At 34.4% G+C, this 20,453-nt stretch overlaps 1 protein-coding gene and 1 pseudogene across 5 annotated transcripts in view; both read right to left on the reverse strand.

Annotated features, from left to right (window-relative positions):
* Positions 1-20,453, reverse strand: part of LOC147571150 (cullin-4B-like) — a 139,201-nt gene that overhangs the window by 115,627 nt on the left and 3,121 nt on the right. For 4 of the 5 annotated variants that reach the window (XM_086696561.1, XM_086696558.1, XM_086696559.1 and 1 more), the window contains exons 2-9: positions 18,053-18,168; positions 14,103-14,206; positions 13,775-13,844; positions 11,077-11,150; positions 10,274-10,436; positions 10,083-10,172; positions 8,795-8,877; positions 7,972-8,039 (exon numbers count right to left, since the gene is read on the reverse strand). In XM_086696561.1, the coding sequence (XP_086552687.1) occupies positions 7,972-8,039; positions 8,795-8,877; positions 10,083-10,172; positions 10,274-10,436; positions 11,077-11,150; positions 13,775-13,844; positions 14,103-14,206; positions 18,053-18,088 (688 nt within the window). In that variant the 5' untranslated portion in view covers positions 18,089-18,168. The remainder of the gene's footprint in view (positions 1-7,971; positions 8,040-8,794; positions 8,878-10,082; positions 10,173-10,273; positions 10,437-11,076; positions 11,151-13,774; positions 13,845-14,102; positions 14,207-18,052; positions 18,169-20,453) is intronic. The other variant, XM_086696560.1, reaches the window with a different exon arrangement.
* LOC147571151 (cyclin-A2 pseudogene) lies at positions 3,452-4,547 on the reverse strand (annotated as a pseudogene).

Genomic DNA, 20,453 nt, shown 5'->3' on the forward strand with positions numbered 1-20,453 from the left:
ACATACATACATACATACATACATACATACATACCGAAAGCAAGAAAGAAAGGACCAGAGAAGATCACCAGAAACTCCAATTCTACAAGCATTACAATGGCAATAAATTTGTATCTTTCAGTACTCACTCTAAATGTCAATGTACTCAATGCTCCAATCAAAAGACATACGGTAACAGAATGGGTAAGAAAACAATTACCATCTATATGCTGTTTACAGGAGACCCACTTGAGACCTAAAGACACCTTCAGACTGAAAACAAGGGGATGGGGAACCATCTATCACGCTAATGGTCAACAAAAGAAAGCCAGAGTAGCCACACTTCTATCAGGCAATCTAGACTTTAAAATAAATAATGTATCGAGAGATGCAGAAAAGGCATTATGTCATAACCAGGGGGCTACCCACCAAGAAGACCTAACAATTGTAAACATTTATGCGCCAAATGAGGCAGCACCCAAAGATTTACTTCAATTAATCACAGACATAAAGAAACTCATTGATAGTAATACCGTTATAGTAGGAGACTTCAACACCCCAATCACAGCAATGGACAGATCGTCTAACCAAAATATCAAGAAGGACACAACGGCTTTGAATGACACACTGGACCAGATGGACTTCACAGATATATTCAGAGCATTTCATCCTATAGCAATAGAATATACATTCTTCACAGATGCACATGGAACGTTCTCCAGAAGTGACCATATACTGGGACACAAATCAGCCCTAAGTAAGTACAAAAGTATAGAGATCACACCGTGCATATTTTCAGACCACTACACTATGGAACTCAAAATCAACCACAAGAAAAAAAAATTGGAAAGGTAACAAATACTTGGAGACTGAAGAACATCCTACTAAAGAATGAATGGGCTAACCCAGCAGTTAAGAGGGAAATTAAAAAGCATATCAAAGTCAATGAAAATGATAATACCACATCCCAAAACCTCTGAGATGCAACAAAGGAGGTCATAACAGGAAAGTATACAGCAATCCAGGCCTCCCTAAAGAAGGAAGAAAGATCGCAGAGACACAACCTAACCTTACGCCTTATGGAGCTGGAAAAAGAACAGCAAATAAAACCTAAAACCAGCAGAAGACAGGAAATAATACAGATTAGAGCAGAAACTAATTGTATCGAAAACAACCAAACAAACAGTAGAACAGATCAATGAAACCAGAAGCTCCTTCTTTGAAAGAATTAACACAACTGATAAACCACGAGCCAGTCTGATCAAAAAGAAAAAGGAAAGGACCCAAGTAAATAAAATCAAGAATGAAAAAGGAGAGATCACAACCAACACAGCAGAAATAAAAACCATGACAAGCGAATATTATGAGCAATTATATGCCAATAAAATGGGCAATCTGGAAGACGTGGGCAAATTCCTAGAAACATATACACTACCAAAACTGAAACAGGAAGAAATAGAAAATTTCAACACACCCATTACCAGTAAGGAAATCGAATCAGTAATAAAAACTCTGTCGAAACCAAGAGTCCAGGGCCAGATGGCTTTCCGGGGGAATTCAACCAAACATTTAACGAAGAGTGAACACCTATTCTCTTGAAGCTGTTCCAAAACATAGAAATGGAAGGAAAACTTCCAAACTCTTCCTATGGAGTCAGCATTACCTTGATTCCAAAACCAGAGACCCCACTAAAAAGGAGAACTATAGACCAATTTCCCTGATGAACATGGACGCAAAATTCCTCACCAAGATGTTAGCCAACAATACATTAAAAATACATTAAATACATTAAAAGAATACATTAAAAAGTATGAACATGGATGCAAAACTCCTCAACAAGATAGTAGGCGACTGGATTCAACAATACATTAAAAAAAAGTATTCACCACAACCAAGTGGGATTTATACCTGGGATGCAGAGCTGGTTCAATATCCACAAAACAAATAATGCGAATCATCACATCAATAAAAGAAAGGACAAGACCCATACGATCCTCTCAACAGACTCAGAGAAAACATCTGACAAAATACAGCATCGTTTCTTGATAAAAACCCTCAAGAAAGTAGGGATAGAAGGAGCATACCTCGAGATCATAAAAGTCATAAATGAATGACCCAGCACTAATATCATCCTCAATGGGGAAAAACTGAGAGCTTTCCCCCTAAGGTCAGGAACAAGACAGGGATGTCCTCTCTCGCCACTGTTACTCAACATAGTATTGGCAGTCTTAGCCTCTGCCATCAGACAACACAAAGAAATAAGAGGCTTCCAAATCAGCCAGGAGGAGGTCAAACATTCACTCTTCACAGATGACATGATACTCTACATGGAACACCCAAAAGATTCCACCAAAAACTACAAAAATTAATTCATGAATTCAACAAAGTTGCAGGATATAAAATCAACACACAGAAATCAACTGCATTCCTATACACCAACAGTGAAGCGACAGAAATAGAAATCAAGGAATTGGTCCCATCTTCAGTTGCACCAAAAACCCATAAAATACCTAGAAATACATCTAACCAAAGAGGTAGAAAATCTATACACTGAAAACAATAGAAAGCGTATGAGGCAAATTGCAGAAGACACAAAAAAATGGAAAAAGATTCCATGCTCCATAGGAAGAACAAATGTTGTTAAAATGTCAACACTACCTAAAGCAATCTACATGTTCAATGCAATCTCTATCAAAATAACACCAGCATTCTTCACAGAGCTAGAACAAACAATCCTAAAATTTGTATGGAACCAGAAAATACCCTGAATGGCCAAAGCAATCTTGGAAAAGAAAACCAAAGCAGGAGGCCTCACAATCCCAGACTTCAGGCTATACTACAAAGCTCTAATCATCAAGACAGTATGGCACTGGCACAAGAACAGACACTCAGATCAACAGAACAGAAGACAGAACCCAGACATGGACCCACAGACGTATGACCAACTCCAGGATATTAGTTCCAGTCTTTTGAACTCATTATTTAGGGCAGCTTTGTCCTGTGGCTGTGTGGAGTGTGAAATGAAAGGCTGCTCTAGTAATGGCAAGTACTTTAGGTATGGTATCTATCAAACTTAATTCTCACAGAAACATTGCTAAACTTTCAACTTTGCAGTTTGCAGACTGCTGGTGGACAGGTTATGGTGGAGAACTGATTTACTGTTGGTGCAAGTAGGTACATTTCTTCAAACTTTGAGGCTAACAGCATGGAAGTGTGCCCAGAACGTGAAGATTTCCTGCACAAACACACTGATGAAAGAAATCTATCAATAGAGTTCACAGCCAAATGCAGGGTCTCATTCTGTGCTTTGTACTATTCTCCTATTTAAACCAGTCCACAAGCACAGCCGTCAAACTGTTTATGAGGTCTTACAGATTTCTTCATGTAACACACTTGAGGCCTGCATTTAAAAAAATGTTAACATTGAATTCATTTTTGAGATACAGAGAGACAGAGCACAGGTGCAGGAGGGGCAGAGAGAGAGGGAGACACAGAATCCGAAGCGGGCTCCAGGCTCTGCTCTGTCAGGACAGAGACCTAAGCGGGTCTCGAACTAATGAACTGCAAGATTATGACCTGAGCCCAAATTGGACACTTAACGCTCCACTGACAGAGCCACCCAGGTGCCCCTTTAGGTTTACATTTAATCTCCATTTCCCTAAGGTATGTGTCAATATCCTCATGATAATCTAGGACTTCTTGAACATTCATTGGGTTTCCATCTTCTAGTACAATTGATATGTCCGTAACGTGTGGTGACTCAAAACTACTATCCATTGGATAATCAAGAGATACCAGTGGTTTTCTTGGTCAAGGTAAAGTAAAAGCTAAATTGAAAGCCAGCACATTTTCATGATTTTTTTTTTTTTTTTTTTTTAGATTCATCTGGCCTTTTTCAGTCTATTCTTGTGTTTTATCCACCTGGTAAATGGAGGATGCTTACTGTTTGCTTCCCAGGGAGGTACAGCAGCATGTTCATCATGCATAGGAAGATCCTTAAGAGGTGCAATCTGTTGTGTCTCGGGCCTTTGCTGTGACACCGCAAAGCATGGTTCCTGGCCTTCAGTACAGCCACGCCTTCCCAAGTTTATTGAGCAGGCACCACCTTCTCTTGGTTGATGTTCCTCTGGTCCTCTTGGGTTGTCATGTGCTACAGTTATCAGCAGCCCCTCTGGTTCTAGGCCTGGGCATGGAGCTGCCCAACATCACTGCTTCTGGGATCTTGGTGGGATAAGTCTGTGGTGCAAAGCAGTGTGTACTCTTTCCCGGGCCAAGAAACACTCCACCCACATCCAGCTGCCCCATCTCTAGGCAGCTTGCCCGCTAAGGATAACGCAGTACCAAGGAGGTTGCAAAAGGCATATGCAAGCACTTCCCACAGTGCGCAGGGATAAAGATGCTTCCAAGATGCAGCAAGCAGCCCACTGGAGTGGCAGCTGGCTGTTCCTGCAGTTCAGGTAGTTAATACACCAAATAACTCAATAAGGCATTTTCAGAGCCACTTGCCATATTTTCTGCACTGTAACTACATTTATATTGAAAATAGTTAACAATTTAAAATGCAAGCATCAAAATATTTAGAGTGCATTGTTTAGCTCATACACGATTCCTATTCCTAAAAGGTTCCGCAGGTGGATGGTCCTGATGGCTCCAAATATTGTGAGTGAAATTACTGCCACTGAAATGTATGCTTAAAAATAGTGAAAACGGTGAAGTTTAAGTTATGTGTGTTTACCAAAACAGGACATTTACAATCTGAAGTAACAGTACTTCACTGTTGGCTTATAAATGTATACTTCCTATACCTCTCAGACATAATTTTAGATTAATAAAACAAGGCTGCATCTTGTAGACTTTCTGGTTTGGAAAACAATTTTCTTCAGAATGTTGAAAGATTGTGCTCATTTCAGCAGCACATATCCTAGAATCTTGAAAGACTTTTATCTTTTAATTTTTGCCATTATTATGACCTCCGTGTAGATGAACTCATGGGATGGGTTTTGTTTTGTTTTGTTTTGTTTTGTTTTGTTTTCTCTGGATCCAACCATTTCTCTGAACCTTCACTTTGCAGTAAATTGTACCCTAAATATCTTCAGTCAGTATTTAGTGAATACTGAAGGTAGGGGGAGATATGGGACTTCATTTTAGGTAGAAAAAGTTACTAAAAATGCATGTATTTAATATAAATGTGGGGATCTACGTAAGACTGCACATAATTACAAATGCTTCAACTGAAACCCTGAGATACAATGGACCTATAACATTTCTAAGGAGAAATTTACTTTTAAGTAAGGAAATCCTATAAATAAGCCAAGATTTGTAAGAATATTTGTATTAAGATGATCCAGAAATCACTTCTAGTTCATAACTTCTCGGGGATACCATATGTTCTAATGGGTGATTTGTCTTCTGAAATGTCTGCCTAACATCCATGTTAGAATCAGTCTTCATTCCCTGAGCATCAGCTTAATTATTGCGAGGACTGCAAGCCCAGAAGAGATGTAGGTATGAAAGGATACAGAGAACGTACACGATGGTTAACCCATAAATAGGCATCCATGAAGTTTACTACTATCTGGAATCCTAATAAACAAGAATTTTTCTTTCCACTAATAAGCAACAGTTCACAAATTTTCTCCAATCCAATATATGTCCATCTGTCCATTCAGCAGTGAAAAAACTATAACATTTCCTCATTCTTACTGAGAATCCTCTCCTTAATTCAGGTGCTTCACAAACTATGTGGAAAGCCTTGTAGATATGCACATTTTTCTGTTACCACAGAAACAATAATCTATTTAGTAGGTCAAACAAACAAACAAACAAACAAACAAAAACCACTGGTTTTCAAGGACAAACACCTGTTATACCTGTAGAAACCCATCCCAAAGACGTTTCCTAGAAGAGTGAAAATGTCCGTAAGTCATATGTGGGGCTTACAGTATTACTCTATTCTAAGACCAAGATTAGAAACACAATTATTTTAATTTTATCTAATTCCATTCTATTATTGTGCAGTAAAGGGTATCTCTTGCTTAAAGAAAAGTCTGGCCTTTACACAGCTTCTGGAAGGTAATCAGTAAACTCTCTGAATACCACGCAGCAAAAAATTTTATTTACTGGGGGGGGGGGGGGGCAAAGGGCCATGCTACACAGTTCATGGTAAAATGTGACTCATAGTGGGGGGTTTGGGCCAGGAAATACCAGCCTGATCTCTGAAGGGACTGGACACTAAGATCAGTCATGCTGAAAGTCATCCGTGTGATGTGAGTTTCCCTACTTGGCAACACTATATGCATGCTGTCAATCACAATTTCTGGGAGAGTTAAGCTCTGTCCGTACAACCCTAGTGGGAGAAGACAACTGAAAGTTCATGCCTGGACTTTGTTCTATGATCCTCTTCTCTTTGATGATTTCAATTTACATTTTTCATCGTTATCTTTTCTGAATTCTTGGGAGTACTTTTTAGCAAATTGCTGAACTTGAGGGCGATCCTGGACACCTCACCCAGCTGCATTCATATTCCAAATAATAATAATAATAATAATAATAATAATAATAATAATAATAATACGATAGAAAAATTTTAAATTATGAGTTCTTCTGACTCTATTTCATTTTAATTTCAAAGATCTGAAATACCTTTCTGATGATATGAATTTCCTTCTAATAGAAAAATTCACCGTATTGGTGCTCTCCCCACTCTATATTTCTGTTGTCAAATAAATAGTTAGGGGTGCCTGGTTGGGTCAGTGAGCTGAACATCCAACTCTGGATTTCAGTGGCTCAGGTCACGATCCCAGGGTCATGAGACTGAGCTTGTATCAGGTTCAACAATAAGTGTAGAGCCTTCTTAGGATTCTCTCTCTCTCCCTTTGGCCCTCTCGTCAGGGTCACTCTCTCTTCAAGTGAAATGAAATGAGATTAAATGACATGGAAGGAAATGAGATGGAAAGACATGAAATAAGATAAATTAAAATCTAGTTAAGTTTTATGTATTTAAAGTTAGTTTATTTACAAGGCACTTCAAGTGATAAGGAAAAATAATAACCAAATGTATACTGTGGACAGGAATAAAACTTAAAATTATACAATACTCTGGATTAACATATGAAAAAGTCCTTTCCCAACGATAAAATTACCTTAATTAATAAGACATTCTCCCTTCTTCAACCATAAAATCAAGGCTCCGTCTCTCTAAAAAGTTACTACGATATTCTCCTACATGCTCTTTATGCTCAAAAAGATTTTAATCATATCTAGAATACAATCCAAGTTTTCAAAAGGCCAATGTGATCAACTACACTTACTCTCTCCAGTTTAAACTAACATTCACTATTCCCTAAAGCCTTGTTCAGTATACTTCAGCAACACCAGGATTCCCTGTTTATGATCACGCCTAAATCTTTTCCTTGTGGGAGGTCACTGGACACAGACTCTCCTTTCAATAATGTACTTCTTTTCAACGTCAGGTTTTAGTTTACATGCACTCATTTAATAAGGTTTTCTAAAAAAGTATGTCCTGTATGGAATCCATTTATTTTGCACCACGAAGCAAAAGCTCATCACAAATTTCTTGAACAAATGTTGCCCTTACGTGAAGAAAAGGGAAAATACCAGAAGCAAAACATGTGCTCGAGAGCCCTAACCTACAATCTAAAATTTTAAAACACCAGAAACAAAGGTAACAATACAGACTATTTTTAAAACATCAGCCAAAAATAAAGCTTTAGCACATTACTATCTCAAGGTATATGTGTAACTCTCATTTAGTATTCTTATAAAAAAATCCCTGAATATACTACATGACACAAACTGCTTTGGCAAATGAGAGAATGAGAAAAAAAATTGTATCTGGTTTTATCAATCATTTTAAAGGAAGACTTGACTTACACACAGAACGCATTAATAATTAAAATTATTTAAAAATGTAAAAAAATAAAATTATTTTCTTTCATAATGCCTTCTCAAAACATACATATTCTCATTTACCTTTCTGAAGAACTGCTGATAAGTGTTCACCTAGAAGCTGCTTTTCTAGCATAGTGATCAGTTGTTTCCTGTTTAAAAAAATGAGTTTAGAATCACTGCAAGATTCTCATAATGGAGAGTTAAAACGGTTTTCCAAAATCCTTCTGCATATCTTACTGTCATCTGTCCTGATTTCTGTTTTACATTGTTATGCATGTATGAGTGTCATAAAATTTGTAGTTTGGTCTTCAGGAGATTGAATTTCATTGCATGAACTGCTGATTTCAGAGTTATAATTATCATTACATAACTACAGGAAATTATATGATAATAATAAACACCTAGTTTACATAAAAATTACTATTTTATCTCTAATTAAACAAGACCAACAACAAATTTTCTAAAGTTTCCCACTCATCCAAAAAACTAAAAAATAAACTTATGAAGAAATTTTTATTTGTCAGGCTTTCCCATCTTTTTGATACAAATGAAGAAAGGAGAAAGGCAGGAACTAAGCAAAAAAGGTGAACTATATTATTTAAGCCCATCATACGACAATTTAAAAGTTGTTTAACATTTACTTTTGAGATACAGTGAGAGAGAGAAAGCATGCACACGATCAGGGTAGGGGCAGAGAAAGAGGGAGACACAGAATCCAAGGCAGGCTCCATGCTCTGAGTTATCAGCACAGACATGACCTGAGGCGAGGTGAAGTCAGACGCTTAACTGACTAAGCCACCCAGGTGTCCCTGATAATTTCTGATCTAAGTAAAGCAAAATCAAAGTGTATATAAATATGGCATATAGAAATTACATACACAAATACAAAATACGTAATTCTTACTGTGTGTTAAGGCATAGGTAGGTTCTAACTCCGTCTACTTCTCCTTCTAGGAGCTTCTTGATGTGGTAAAGACACCCAGGAATCTGAAAATAAAATTTTTACCTTCCTATTTTAAGAATCGTGGGACTTAAAGAATGGAAGTTACAAAGTGTTTGTAGCAAGCAAACAAAAACATTCGTCGTTTAAATCAATTTAGTTTCATAACCTTGAAAGGCACAGCTATATGGTCAGTTTGTTTCTATCAAGTCAGAATGTCAGGAATTATTAAACTGGTTACAGCTTGTAACTGGAATCCATGGTTTGAAAATTTAATATAACCAAACAAAAATATAAAATACATAAAGCAAAGGGCTGTTATAAATGAAGAGAAACACTGAAAATTCAACAAAAGCTGATGACTTGGCTACATACAGATCTATGATGTACAGTACATACAGAACGTACACGATACATAAAAGAACATATATTATATCCAAGATAATGGATAGAGTACTCAGACAGAAACCAGCAAGTTAACGTAATACTTTAACAACACTAAACACGAAAAAGTATTTATAGAACACTCCACCCAACAACAGAATACACTTCTGCTCAAAGTGCACACAGAATATTCTGCAAGACAGACTCCATCAAGTCACAAAACAAGCAAATAAATTTTAAATGAATGAAATTATAAAAAACTGTGCTCATTCATCAAAATGGAGTGAAACAAGGGAAAATAAGAAAATTTGAGAAAGTCACAAATATGTGGCAATCATACAACACATTTCTCAATAATCAAGGTGTCAATGAAGAAATCAAAGAGAAACTACAAAGTACCTTAAAGTAGGTGAAAATGAGGCTAGAACATACCTAAATTTAATATGGCAGCTAACACATTACTTATAAGAAAATTTATGGTTATAAATAATTACATCAGAAAAACAAACACCTCAAAACAAAATAAATTAAAAAAAAAAAACCCCTACTTTCTACCTAAAGACACTGGAAAAAGATCAAAGTAAACCTAAAGTAAATGAAGAAACAATATTTAGCATAGAATTTAATGAGAGAGAAATGAGAAAAAAACAATAGAAAAAAATTCACCATACCAAAAGTTGCTTATTTGAAAAGATCCACAAAATAGACAAATCTTTAGCATAACTGACCAAAAAAAAAAAAAAAAATTGTCAGGAAGAAAGGTTTGTCAAAATTTATAGGAATTATAAAGAAACATGGTCTTCACATTTTAATAATCTTTTCTATGGATATTGAAAGAATTTATAATTATCATCTTGATTTCAAATACCTCTTTATTTTGCACTAGCTTCCTTCCCTCTGCTGCATAGAACCTGCTTGTTTCTTCTAAGAATTTACTCTCAAAAGATTCTTGGTAAATCTAATAATGGAATATGTAAAAAAAAACTTAGTTAAATGTTATCTTTAAGATATCACATTAGAAGTCAGTTTCAATTTAATGAAAGTTAAGAAATTACTTACCCGCAAATCAGAAAGCATAGTTACAAGCCTTTGAATCAGACATCGATCAACCATTTCGCCATTTCTTTCTTTCTCAATCAACACAAGAATTCCATCTATGGTCCTGCTACGAACATTCTGATCACAAATTATGTATGATTTAAATAATTCAAGGCCCATATCCCTAAGACAAACAAAAAAATCTGCCTAAATTTTGGCTTATATTTTTCCCATCAGTTACACTTCTGTGTATATAATGCATTTCCCACAGTCAAAACAAGATATAACTCGATGTTAAATTCACTTATCTACAGTTGGATAAATATTTGTTTTGTTTTTTGATGGTCTGAAATCAATAAATAAGATTTCAGTGTAAATAAGGCACAGTGGATGACATGTATAATTCAGTAATTTCTTAAAAATTAAGCAAAATTTAGGACGCTAAAGCTTCTAAACTTGCCTTAGATTTTTAGCCTTCATAATAAGCACAATGGTATTAATAATTTCGACATTAATATCAACTTAGTGACCTGCTAGTTTTTTATAACGAAGTATTTCAGACGTGATTCCGTATCCTAGATTAGATTCTAGAACTTCTATGTTTCCTATAAGACAGGTTTTTAAATTGAGGTAAATTATAAATTAACACTTAAAACTGTGTTACCATGTACTCAAATATCATTTTAAAAAAGTCAAAGTTTTATGATACAAAGAAAAACACATTTTGAAAATGATTTTTCTCTTATTGTGTTTTCTCTCAGAAGATAAAGGAAGTGACTATAAATCACATGTAACAGTTTTTTAAGTAATTATTTGTATCTTACCAAATTGAAGACATCATCAAATATTGAAAAACATAAGTTCTATCTAGGAACAGAAAAATGTTCCTAATCATGCTCTGTTAGAAATAAAAAAATAAAGGTAAAACATTACGTCTCAAAGATTTTTGGTTAAATTATCATTCCATCAAACAAAAACTTAACTCTTAAGAAAAGCACATAATTTGTAACATTCTTCTCAATCAAACATGGGCAATAATGTATTTATTTCTCTTGTAAAGATAACCTTTCAAATTTTTCACTCTTTTCTACACTGCTAGTTCTTAAATAATAAAGGGTAATAGAAATATATAAAGAAAATGTATTCATGGGTTATTTTATGTAAAAACTGCTGATATATGAATATTACTGGTAAGTATAGTTTGCTCAAGAAATCTTTGAAATCCAAACGCCTACATATATATTTTCAGCAGACTGAAAACATAAGAAATAGCCGTACCGTAAAAGAAGAGGAAATATGAAAAATTAACAGCAATACTTACGAAGACCAAGGCCGTGTACAAATATAACATTTCACCGCTTTTATTTAAAAACGCACACAGCAGGAAGAGAATTCTTTATAATGAATATACTGGTTATGTACAAACTTCTTTATTATGAATATACTGGCTGTGTACAAATTAACTGCGATGTGAGCATATACAAGAAGAGCAGTTCTCACACATTATTGTCTCAAGTCCCCTTCATATTTTTAAAAAGTATTGACGAAACCAAAGAATTATCACCAGTGTAAATATCTGCTAATACTTACCGTACTAAAAAACTAAACTGACAAAACTTTAGGTATTAAATTCAAGTTATACTACTATATTAATGAAAATGTAATTAATTTATAAAGAAATAAGGTTTTAATCATTTACATTTTAAAATAAGTTGCCAAAGGGCATGAACTTTCACTTGTAACATGAATAAATTTTGGAGATCTAATGTAAAGCATGGGGATGAAGGTAATCACCATATGTGCTGGAAAGATACTTGGCAGTTGCTAATAGAACACATACTTAACTGGTATCACCACAAAAAGTTAACGGTAATGATGAAAAGTGGTAATTGAGGTATTAGCTAATTCTACCGTAGCAATCATTTTGCAGTATACAAACGTTATCAAATCATCACACTGTACATCTTAAACTCGCACAATGTGATGACTCTATTACACCAAAAAACTTGGCAAAGAATTCATAATCTACAAAAGGAAATAGAGCATTAATGCTTTAAACACACCTTTTAAGGGCTATATTACAAACACGCTTTTAAGTGCTATAGTACAAAGAGATGGGAGAAAGCAAATGAGAAGCAAAAGAAAACTAGGGTGGAATAAAAACCAGAGTGGAATGGCCTAGAAAGCATGAAAGAAATGATCACCTTTGAACTGTATCCTAAAAGAGTAAGAATTTTCCAGGAAATATTTTTCAGAATGATTTTTACATATTGCATGGAATAATGAACATGCATGGCATATTATTTCACACACTTTTAATTTTGTGGCAAGTTCACCATCATTATAAGTGATGTAATCAACCGTGTAGGATTTAAAATATGCTTGTACAATTAACATCAGCAACAACTGTAGCCATAAGTACTATGTTTTTAGAAAATGTCTACTTTTTTTGCTTCTAACTTAAAACATTCATGGCACCTCTTTTGCTGATTCCTCTTTTAACACTACAGAGGACATCTGGAAATGTCGTGGGAAGGGGTAATTATGCTGTTGAGAGAATTTTGCCATGTTAACAGTTTTGGGGAGGTTAACAGAAATTGGTATTTGTATGGATTACAGCCCTCATTTTTAACCAAGACCCACAATTACTTTCTTAAACAAAGAAAACTAGAAAGATGGGATGTGGGAGCCATCAATGACTTAGGACACATCTTATTGGAAAGGAGTGAGAATAACAACTCCAAATACAAAGAACTAAATCAGCCAATATGATTGGCAATTCGTTAAAAACAATTAGATAAATACTTTCATATCATAATTCATGTGGGGACCTCCTTTTATATTTTAAAATTATAAACTCTTCAGTATCACTATTTTATTGAACTGTTTAGTCTATTCTAGTTTTTATTCTTTACATATGAAACTGAGAGAAATGTTTTCCATTAGTGAAGATTTAAACTCACAGCAGTTTTGTTTTTATACATTAAATAAACTTTTAAATCTAATAATAGTATCAACATATCATATTATCGTATGCTTTATTCTGCCAAATAGAAAAGCAAACACAATTTACATATTTTCATTTTCAAAATATAGGCATATTTTGCGTTGAAGTATTTATAAGTTTATTTATCTTATTTAGTATAGCTTTGTTATAGCTCTGCTATACATTCCTCTGTATATTCAAAACTCAGATGATAAATTACTAATTTCACACACTATTTAGTAAGACTAAATCTGACATATATTTCGTGCCTCTTGTTTAAGCTCCTATTAATGTGAAACTCAATTACATCTAAAGTATAATTATCTGTTTGGAAAAAAACCACCTAATTGTCAGCGAATAAATAAATTAAAATTAAAACGTTAAAGAACTGAAAATTTTGGTCTACCATAAAAGTACTTCCAGAAGCTTTTAAATAAAGTATGGGCTAACTACAGTTTGAATTTTTTCATTTACAGAACCATTTAACACATTCCATGATAATTCTCTGAACTAAAAATATAATTTCTATACTCTACCATTTGTCTGCTATGATTTTGCCAGCATTTATCCATTTTCTTTAGAAAAGGGCCATTGTCCACAGAATCCATGAGGTAACGTTAAGAAAAACTTTACATTCTAACATTAACACACATTCTGCAAATGGAAGATATGACTTCTAAAAGACAGTATTTAAAACTGCTTAATGATAACCTTAGGTCCAAGGATGTCTGTCTTAAACAGAACACAAAGATAACAAAAATAACATTAATCCCATATACCAAGTAAATTATTCCACTCAACAGATACTGACATGGAAAATTTGACAAAAGACAGGAAACAACTCAAAGAGGAAAAAAAGGATATTCTCTGAATTGATGAATTTGTGCTTTGAGGTGCTGTTCACAAAGCTGCTTCAACTGTTTATACAAGTTTGCAGATAAATTGTAGGAGCAAAGGTTTTCAACACTCTGAAAAAATGAAATTTTTGTGCTTAAGTTGAAAAAATGCAAAATAAAGTTACTTTGTCTACAACTGTTGATGATATACTGACTACTGATTATGAACTTATTTTATATGATTTAATAAGTGAATAGGAATGTCATGAATATAGTCATGACTATTAAATGAGGAAAAGCTATTTCAAAATTTGCAGTATCTGAACCCAAAGAAAAAGAATTTAAAGTCTTCCATCTCAATCAGTATGTACAAACCCATTCTTTATGAGTAATTCTAAGCACCAAGACATTCATAGTAACCAGCTTTCTTTAATTTAAAAATAATTCTCTGAAATTAGCTGTTCAAACCATAAGTTAAACCATGTCTTAATTTTCAGAATTTTTAAAAGATTACGATCTTTCTTTAAAATTTTAAAATTAGAAAATAAATTTTAAAAATGTGTACGATACAATGAAACACAATTTTATTAAGTGTGACTTACAATACCTATAACAAACAATAAAACAAACCATTTGTTTACATTGAAATACACCCTACTGACCACTGCAGCGAAGTCACCAAAAATAGTGCAAAGCTCTCACTCCTCATTAAACAAAGAATTCACCTGGCAAAAATGTTCAGAACCAACCTTATAAGAGTTCTAGAGTCTAACCAAAACTTTATGACCAAAGGCACATTTAATAAAGAAAAAGGATGCTACATTTCAGTAATACAGCCTTTTGGATGCTTAATTGTCAGAGCTACATAAGTATGCCTAGGTTCTTTTTAGCGGTGAGAGGTCCACTCTCACCACTGTTGTTTAACATTGTGTTGGAAGTGCTAGCATCAGCAATCAGACAACAAAATGAAATGAAAGGCACAAAATTGTCAAAAGAGTAAGTCAAACTCACTTTTCACAGATGACATGATACTCTAACATGGAAAACCTGAAAGTCTCCACCAAAAAGTTACTTGAACTGATACATTAACCCAGCAAAGTCACAGGACACAAAATCAATGTACAGAAATCAGTTGCATTTCTATACACCAATCATGAAGCAAAAGAAAGAGAAATCAAGAAATCAATCCCATTTACAACTGCACCAAGAATCATAAAATACCCAGGAATAAACCTAACCAAAGATGTAAAAGATGTGTATGCTGAAAACTAGAAAACTTGTGAAGGGAAGTGAAGAAGACACAAAGAAATGGAAAAACATTTCATGCTTATGGACTGGAAGAATAAATATTGTCAACATGTCAATACTACCCTAATCAATCTACACGTTTAATGTAATCTCATCCAAAATCACACTGGCATTCTTCTCAAAGCTAGGACAACCAATCCTAACATGTGTATGGAACCACAAAAGACCCCAAACAGCCAGAGTAATGTTGAAAAAGAAAACCAAAGCAGGAGGCATCAAAATCCTAGACTTCAGCATTTACTACATCAAGACAGTATGGTACTGGCACAAAAACACACACACAGACACTGGAATAGAACAGAGAACCTAGAATTGGACCCAGAAATGTAGAGCCAACTAATTTTTGACAAAACAGGAAAGGGTATCCATTGGAAAAAAAGACAGTCTCTTTAGCAAATGGTGGTGGAAGAACTGGCCAGCAACATGCAGAAGAATGAAACTGGACCACTTTCTTACACCATACATTAAAAACAACAACAACAACAACAACAACAACAACAACAACAACAACAACAACTCAGAATGGATGACAAACCTGTGAGACAGGAAACCATCAAAATCCTAGAGGAGAAAACAGGCAACAACCGCGCTGACCTCAGATGCTCAACAGGTCTCCAAAGCCAAGGGAATTTTTTAATAGGAAATTTATGGTCAAATTAGTTTCCATACAACACCCAGTGCTCATTCCAACAGGTGCCCTCCTCAATACCCACCACCCACCCTCCCATCCCTCCCAGCCCCCACCAACCCTCAGTTTGTTCGCAGCTTTTAAGAGTCTCTTACGTTTTGACTCCCTCCCTCTCTCTTTTTTTTTCTTTCCCCTCCCCCATGGTCTTCTGTTAAGTTTCTCAGGATCCACATAAGAGTGAAAACATACGGTCTCTCTCTTTCTCTGTATGACTTATTTCACTTAGCGTTAACACTCTCCAGTTGCATCCACGTTGCTACAAAAGGCCATATTTCATTCTTTCTCATTGCCACGTAGTATTGCATTGTGTATATAAACCACAATTTCTTTATCCAGTCACCAATTGATGGGCATTTAGGCTCTTTCCATAATTTGGCTATTGTTGAACGTGCTGCTATAAACATTGGGGTACAAGTTCCCCTATGTTTTCAGCACTCCTGTATCTCTTGGCAAGGGAATTAAAAGCAAAATTGAACTATCGAGACCTCATCAAGATAAAAAGTTTCTGCACTGCAAAGGAAACAATCAACAAAACTAAAAGGCAACCAACAGAAAGGGAAAAGATATTTGCAAACGGCATACGGGATAAAGGGTTAGTAACCAAAACCTATAAAGAACTTAGCAAACTCAACATGTGAAAAACAAGTAATCTGGAGAATTGAGGAGAATGAATGAACAGACGCTTTTCCAAAGAAGACATCCAGATGGCCATCAGACACATGAAAAGATGCTCAACATCACTCATCATCAGCTAGATACAAATCAAAACCACAGTGAGGTACCACCTCATACCAGTCACAGAGGCTAAAATCAGCAACTCAGGAAACTACAGATGCTGGCGAGGATGTGGAGAAACAAGAACCCTCTTGCACTGTTGGTGGGAATGCAAACTGGTGCAGCTGCTCTGGAAAACGATGTGGTGGTTTCTCAAAAAATTAAAAATACACCTACTCTATGACCCACCAATAGCATGATTAGGAGTTTATTCAAAGGATACAGCAGTGCTGATTCATAGGGGCACATACATGTACCCCAATGTTTGTAGCAGCACTTTCAACAATAGCCAAATTATGGAAAGGGCCTAAACGTCCATCAACTGATAAATGGATAATGTAATGTAATGTAATGTAATGTAATGTAATGTAATGTAATATAATATAATATAATATAAATTATATATAAAAGGTTATATTATATAATATAATAATTAATACATATTATAATAATACAATTAGTATTAATATATTAATAACATATAATACACACACACACACACACACACACACACACATGTTGGCAATGAGAAAGAATGAAATCCTTCCATTTGCAGCAATGTGGATGGAGCTGGAGGGTACTATGCAAAGTGCAGCAAGTCAAACTGGAGGGTATTATGCCAAGGGAAGCAAGTCAATAAGAGAAAGAGACATATATGTTTTCACTCATGTGTGGTTCTTAAAACTAAACAGAAGAAGACCATGGGGTAAGGGTAGGGGGAAAAATAGTTACACACTCTCTTAAATACAGAGAACAAACCTAGGGTTTATTGGGGCACTAGGGGAGAGGGGAAAATGGGTTACTGGGCACTGAGGAGGGCACTTTTTGGGATGAGCACTGGGTGCTGTACGTAAGCAATGAATCACAGGAATCTACCCCCAAAACCAAGAGCACACTGCATCCACTGTGGGTTAGCCAACTTAATCATAAATTATATTTAAAATTTAAAAATTAATAAATTAAAATAAGATACCCTGAACAATAAGAATATATACATAAAAGTACCTAATTATACACAACATAATTGTAACTAAGTAAATCAATCAAATATAAATACAGAAAGTGTACTGCATGATTGTAATCTTGGTGGATCCCATGATTACAATGCATGATGATAAAAATTATCCAAGGAATTATAATTCAATTATTACTATAAACCCTGATTCCATTATGACTGGTGAATACCTGTATCCAAAAATAACACACACCTGATAGAGTTCTTCCAAGCTGTATTTAACAGACATACTATTCTGGATAGCCTGTACAGCTTCTTTTAACTTTTGCCATGTTTCTTCAGTGTAGTTTTCCAGTGGCAGGGGTTTATCTAATAAATAAATGAAAGCTTATAGAATAACTGTTTGGGAGACAATGTCAAAATACTATAATATGTAACATATCCTCATACATTTATAATATAATGAATTTATTTTAAACAAAGCTTGTTGAGGCCATTCAGTGGGTTAAGAATAGTCACTTCAGCAAACGGTACTACGACAAGATACCCACATATGAAAGAATGAAGTCAGTGTCATCGTGAAAACATAATTCAAAATGGATCGAAGACATAAATGTAAATATGAAAGCAAAATCTATAAAACTTTTAGTAGGAAACAAAGGGATAAATCTTCGTGACCTTGGACCTTGCACTAAATTCACACATGACACCAAAACATAAGTGACAGAAGATAATTTATTGGGGTTCATTCAGTTAAAATGTAAAATTTTTGTGGATCAAAGGTAAGAAATAAAGAAAGCAAAACACAACCACCGGGATACAATAAAATATTTTCTAATAACTGGTAAGCAGGAAGCATCCAGAGTAAAAAACTGTTGCAGTTCATCCACAAAAAAGAGTATCAACCAATTAATAACTAGGCAACGGATTTGAATAGATTTTTTCAAGAACATATACAAGTGGCCAAGTAACCCATGAAAGGCTGCCCAACATAGTAATAGATTAATACGAGTCAAAATCATGACATACGACTTTATACTTAATAGGAAGGATATAACAAGTTTTTTAGAGGATGTGGAAAAACCAGAACCCTTCTACTTCTCTGGTAGGAACATAAAATTGTATGGAGAATGTGGAAAATTTAGCAGTTCTTCCATTAACCATAAAATTACCATATGACCCCACAATTCCCTTCCTAGTGTATATCCAAAAGAATTAAAAACAGGTATTCATAGAAAATAGTGTATATAAATGTTCACGGCACTATGTACATCCATATGATAGGATTTTACTTAAGCCATAAAAATGAAGCATTCACACATACTACAACCTGAATGAACTCCATAAACACTATGCTAACTGAACTCAGCCAGGCGCAAAAAAGATTATAGAATGAAACATCCAGAAGAGGAAAATCTATAAAGACAGAAATCAGAGAGCTGACTGCCTTGTAGACAGAAGACAGAAATGAAAGGAAAAGGAGTGGGGCAGAGAAATCATAATGCTTGTGAACACAGGTTTTCATTTTCTACCTATTAAAGTATTTCACAATTAAACTGAGGCAGTAGTTACATAATACCGTCAAGTGCTAAGTGTACAACTGTATGCTTTAAAAGTTAACGTCCAATTCATTCTTTGTGAATTTCTCCTCAGTAAAAATATCAGCACAAAATTAGTAAAAGAAAGTCTCAACAAAAAACAAGAAACTTCTATGTTTTAATTACTAAACAAAAATAATCTTGCAAATAAATGATAAGGTTATACTTAAGAAGTTGGCAAAGATAAAGGGAATCTAAGATAAGAAGAAAAATGATACAAAATTAAGCACAAATTAACTGAGGTAGAAAACAATCATAACCAAGATGTGGGCCCTTCAGAAGGGAAACTATGTAAGTTGACATATAATATATGTAAAGTTATATTGTATATAATATATATTATATATTAATTATTAATATCCATTAATAATTATATATAACTAAATTTACCTTACATTTAATATAATATAATTAATATGATTAATATGATTCCATTAATCATTATATATGATATATATTAACATATTATATATTAGGGCTTATATATAATATACGCAAAGTTATGTTATATAGAATATATATTATACAATTATAATTACGTGTGTGTGTGTGTGTGTATATATATATATATATATATATACACACACATACATATTAAGTTTATTTTTCTTTGTACCACATTCACTCTCTCACTCTCAAAAAAATTTACTATTATCCAAGAAGGTAACCGTTCCTTCTTCTATGCAGAATTTAATACAAACTTTACCCTGAAATAAATGAGTTATTTTAAAAATCTGAAAAGCATTATTAATCATGTCACGGAAAAAGGAATATGAGTGTTGCTTCAAATCTAGTTTACATAAAAACGTTAGCAAAAAAACCTGAAAGTCAGATATCGGATGATGACGATCTACAGAACTATTTCAATATTCCATCCCACTAAAACAGAATATTTTCTAAGTTTATTTGTAGTATTTTAATACATGAAACAGATCAGCAAATTTTGTGTATCCTTTATGTAGGAATATTAAATTTGTAGAGGCAACTGGGTGGGTCGGTTGGTTACGCTTCCAACTCTTGATTTTGGCCCAGGTCATGATTTCATGGTTCATGAAT

The sequence above is a fragment of the Puma concolor genome, unplaced genomic scaffold (assembly GCF_028749965.1).
Source record: "Puma concolor isolate L17-30 unplaced genomic scaffold, mPumCon1.1.hap2 unalloc_scaffold_5, whole genome shotgun sequence".
Lineage (NCBI taxonomy): Eukaryota > Metazoa > Chordata > Mammalia > Carnivora > Felidae > Puma > Puma concolor.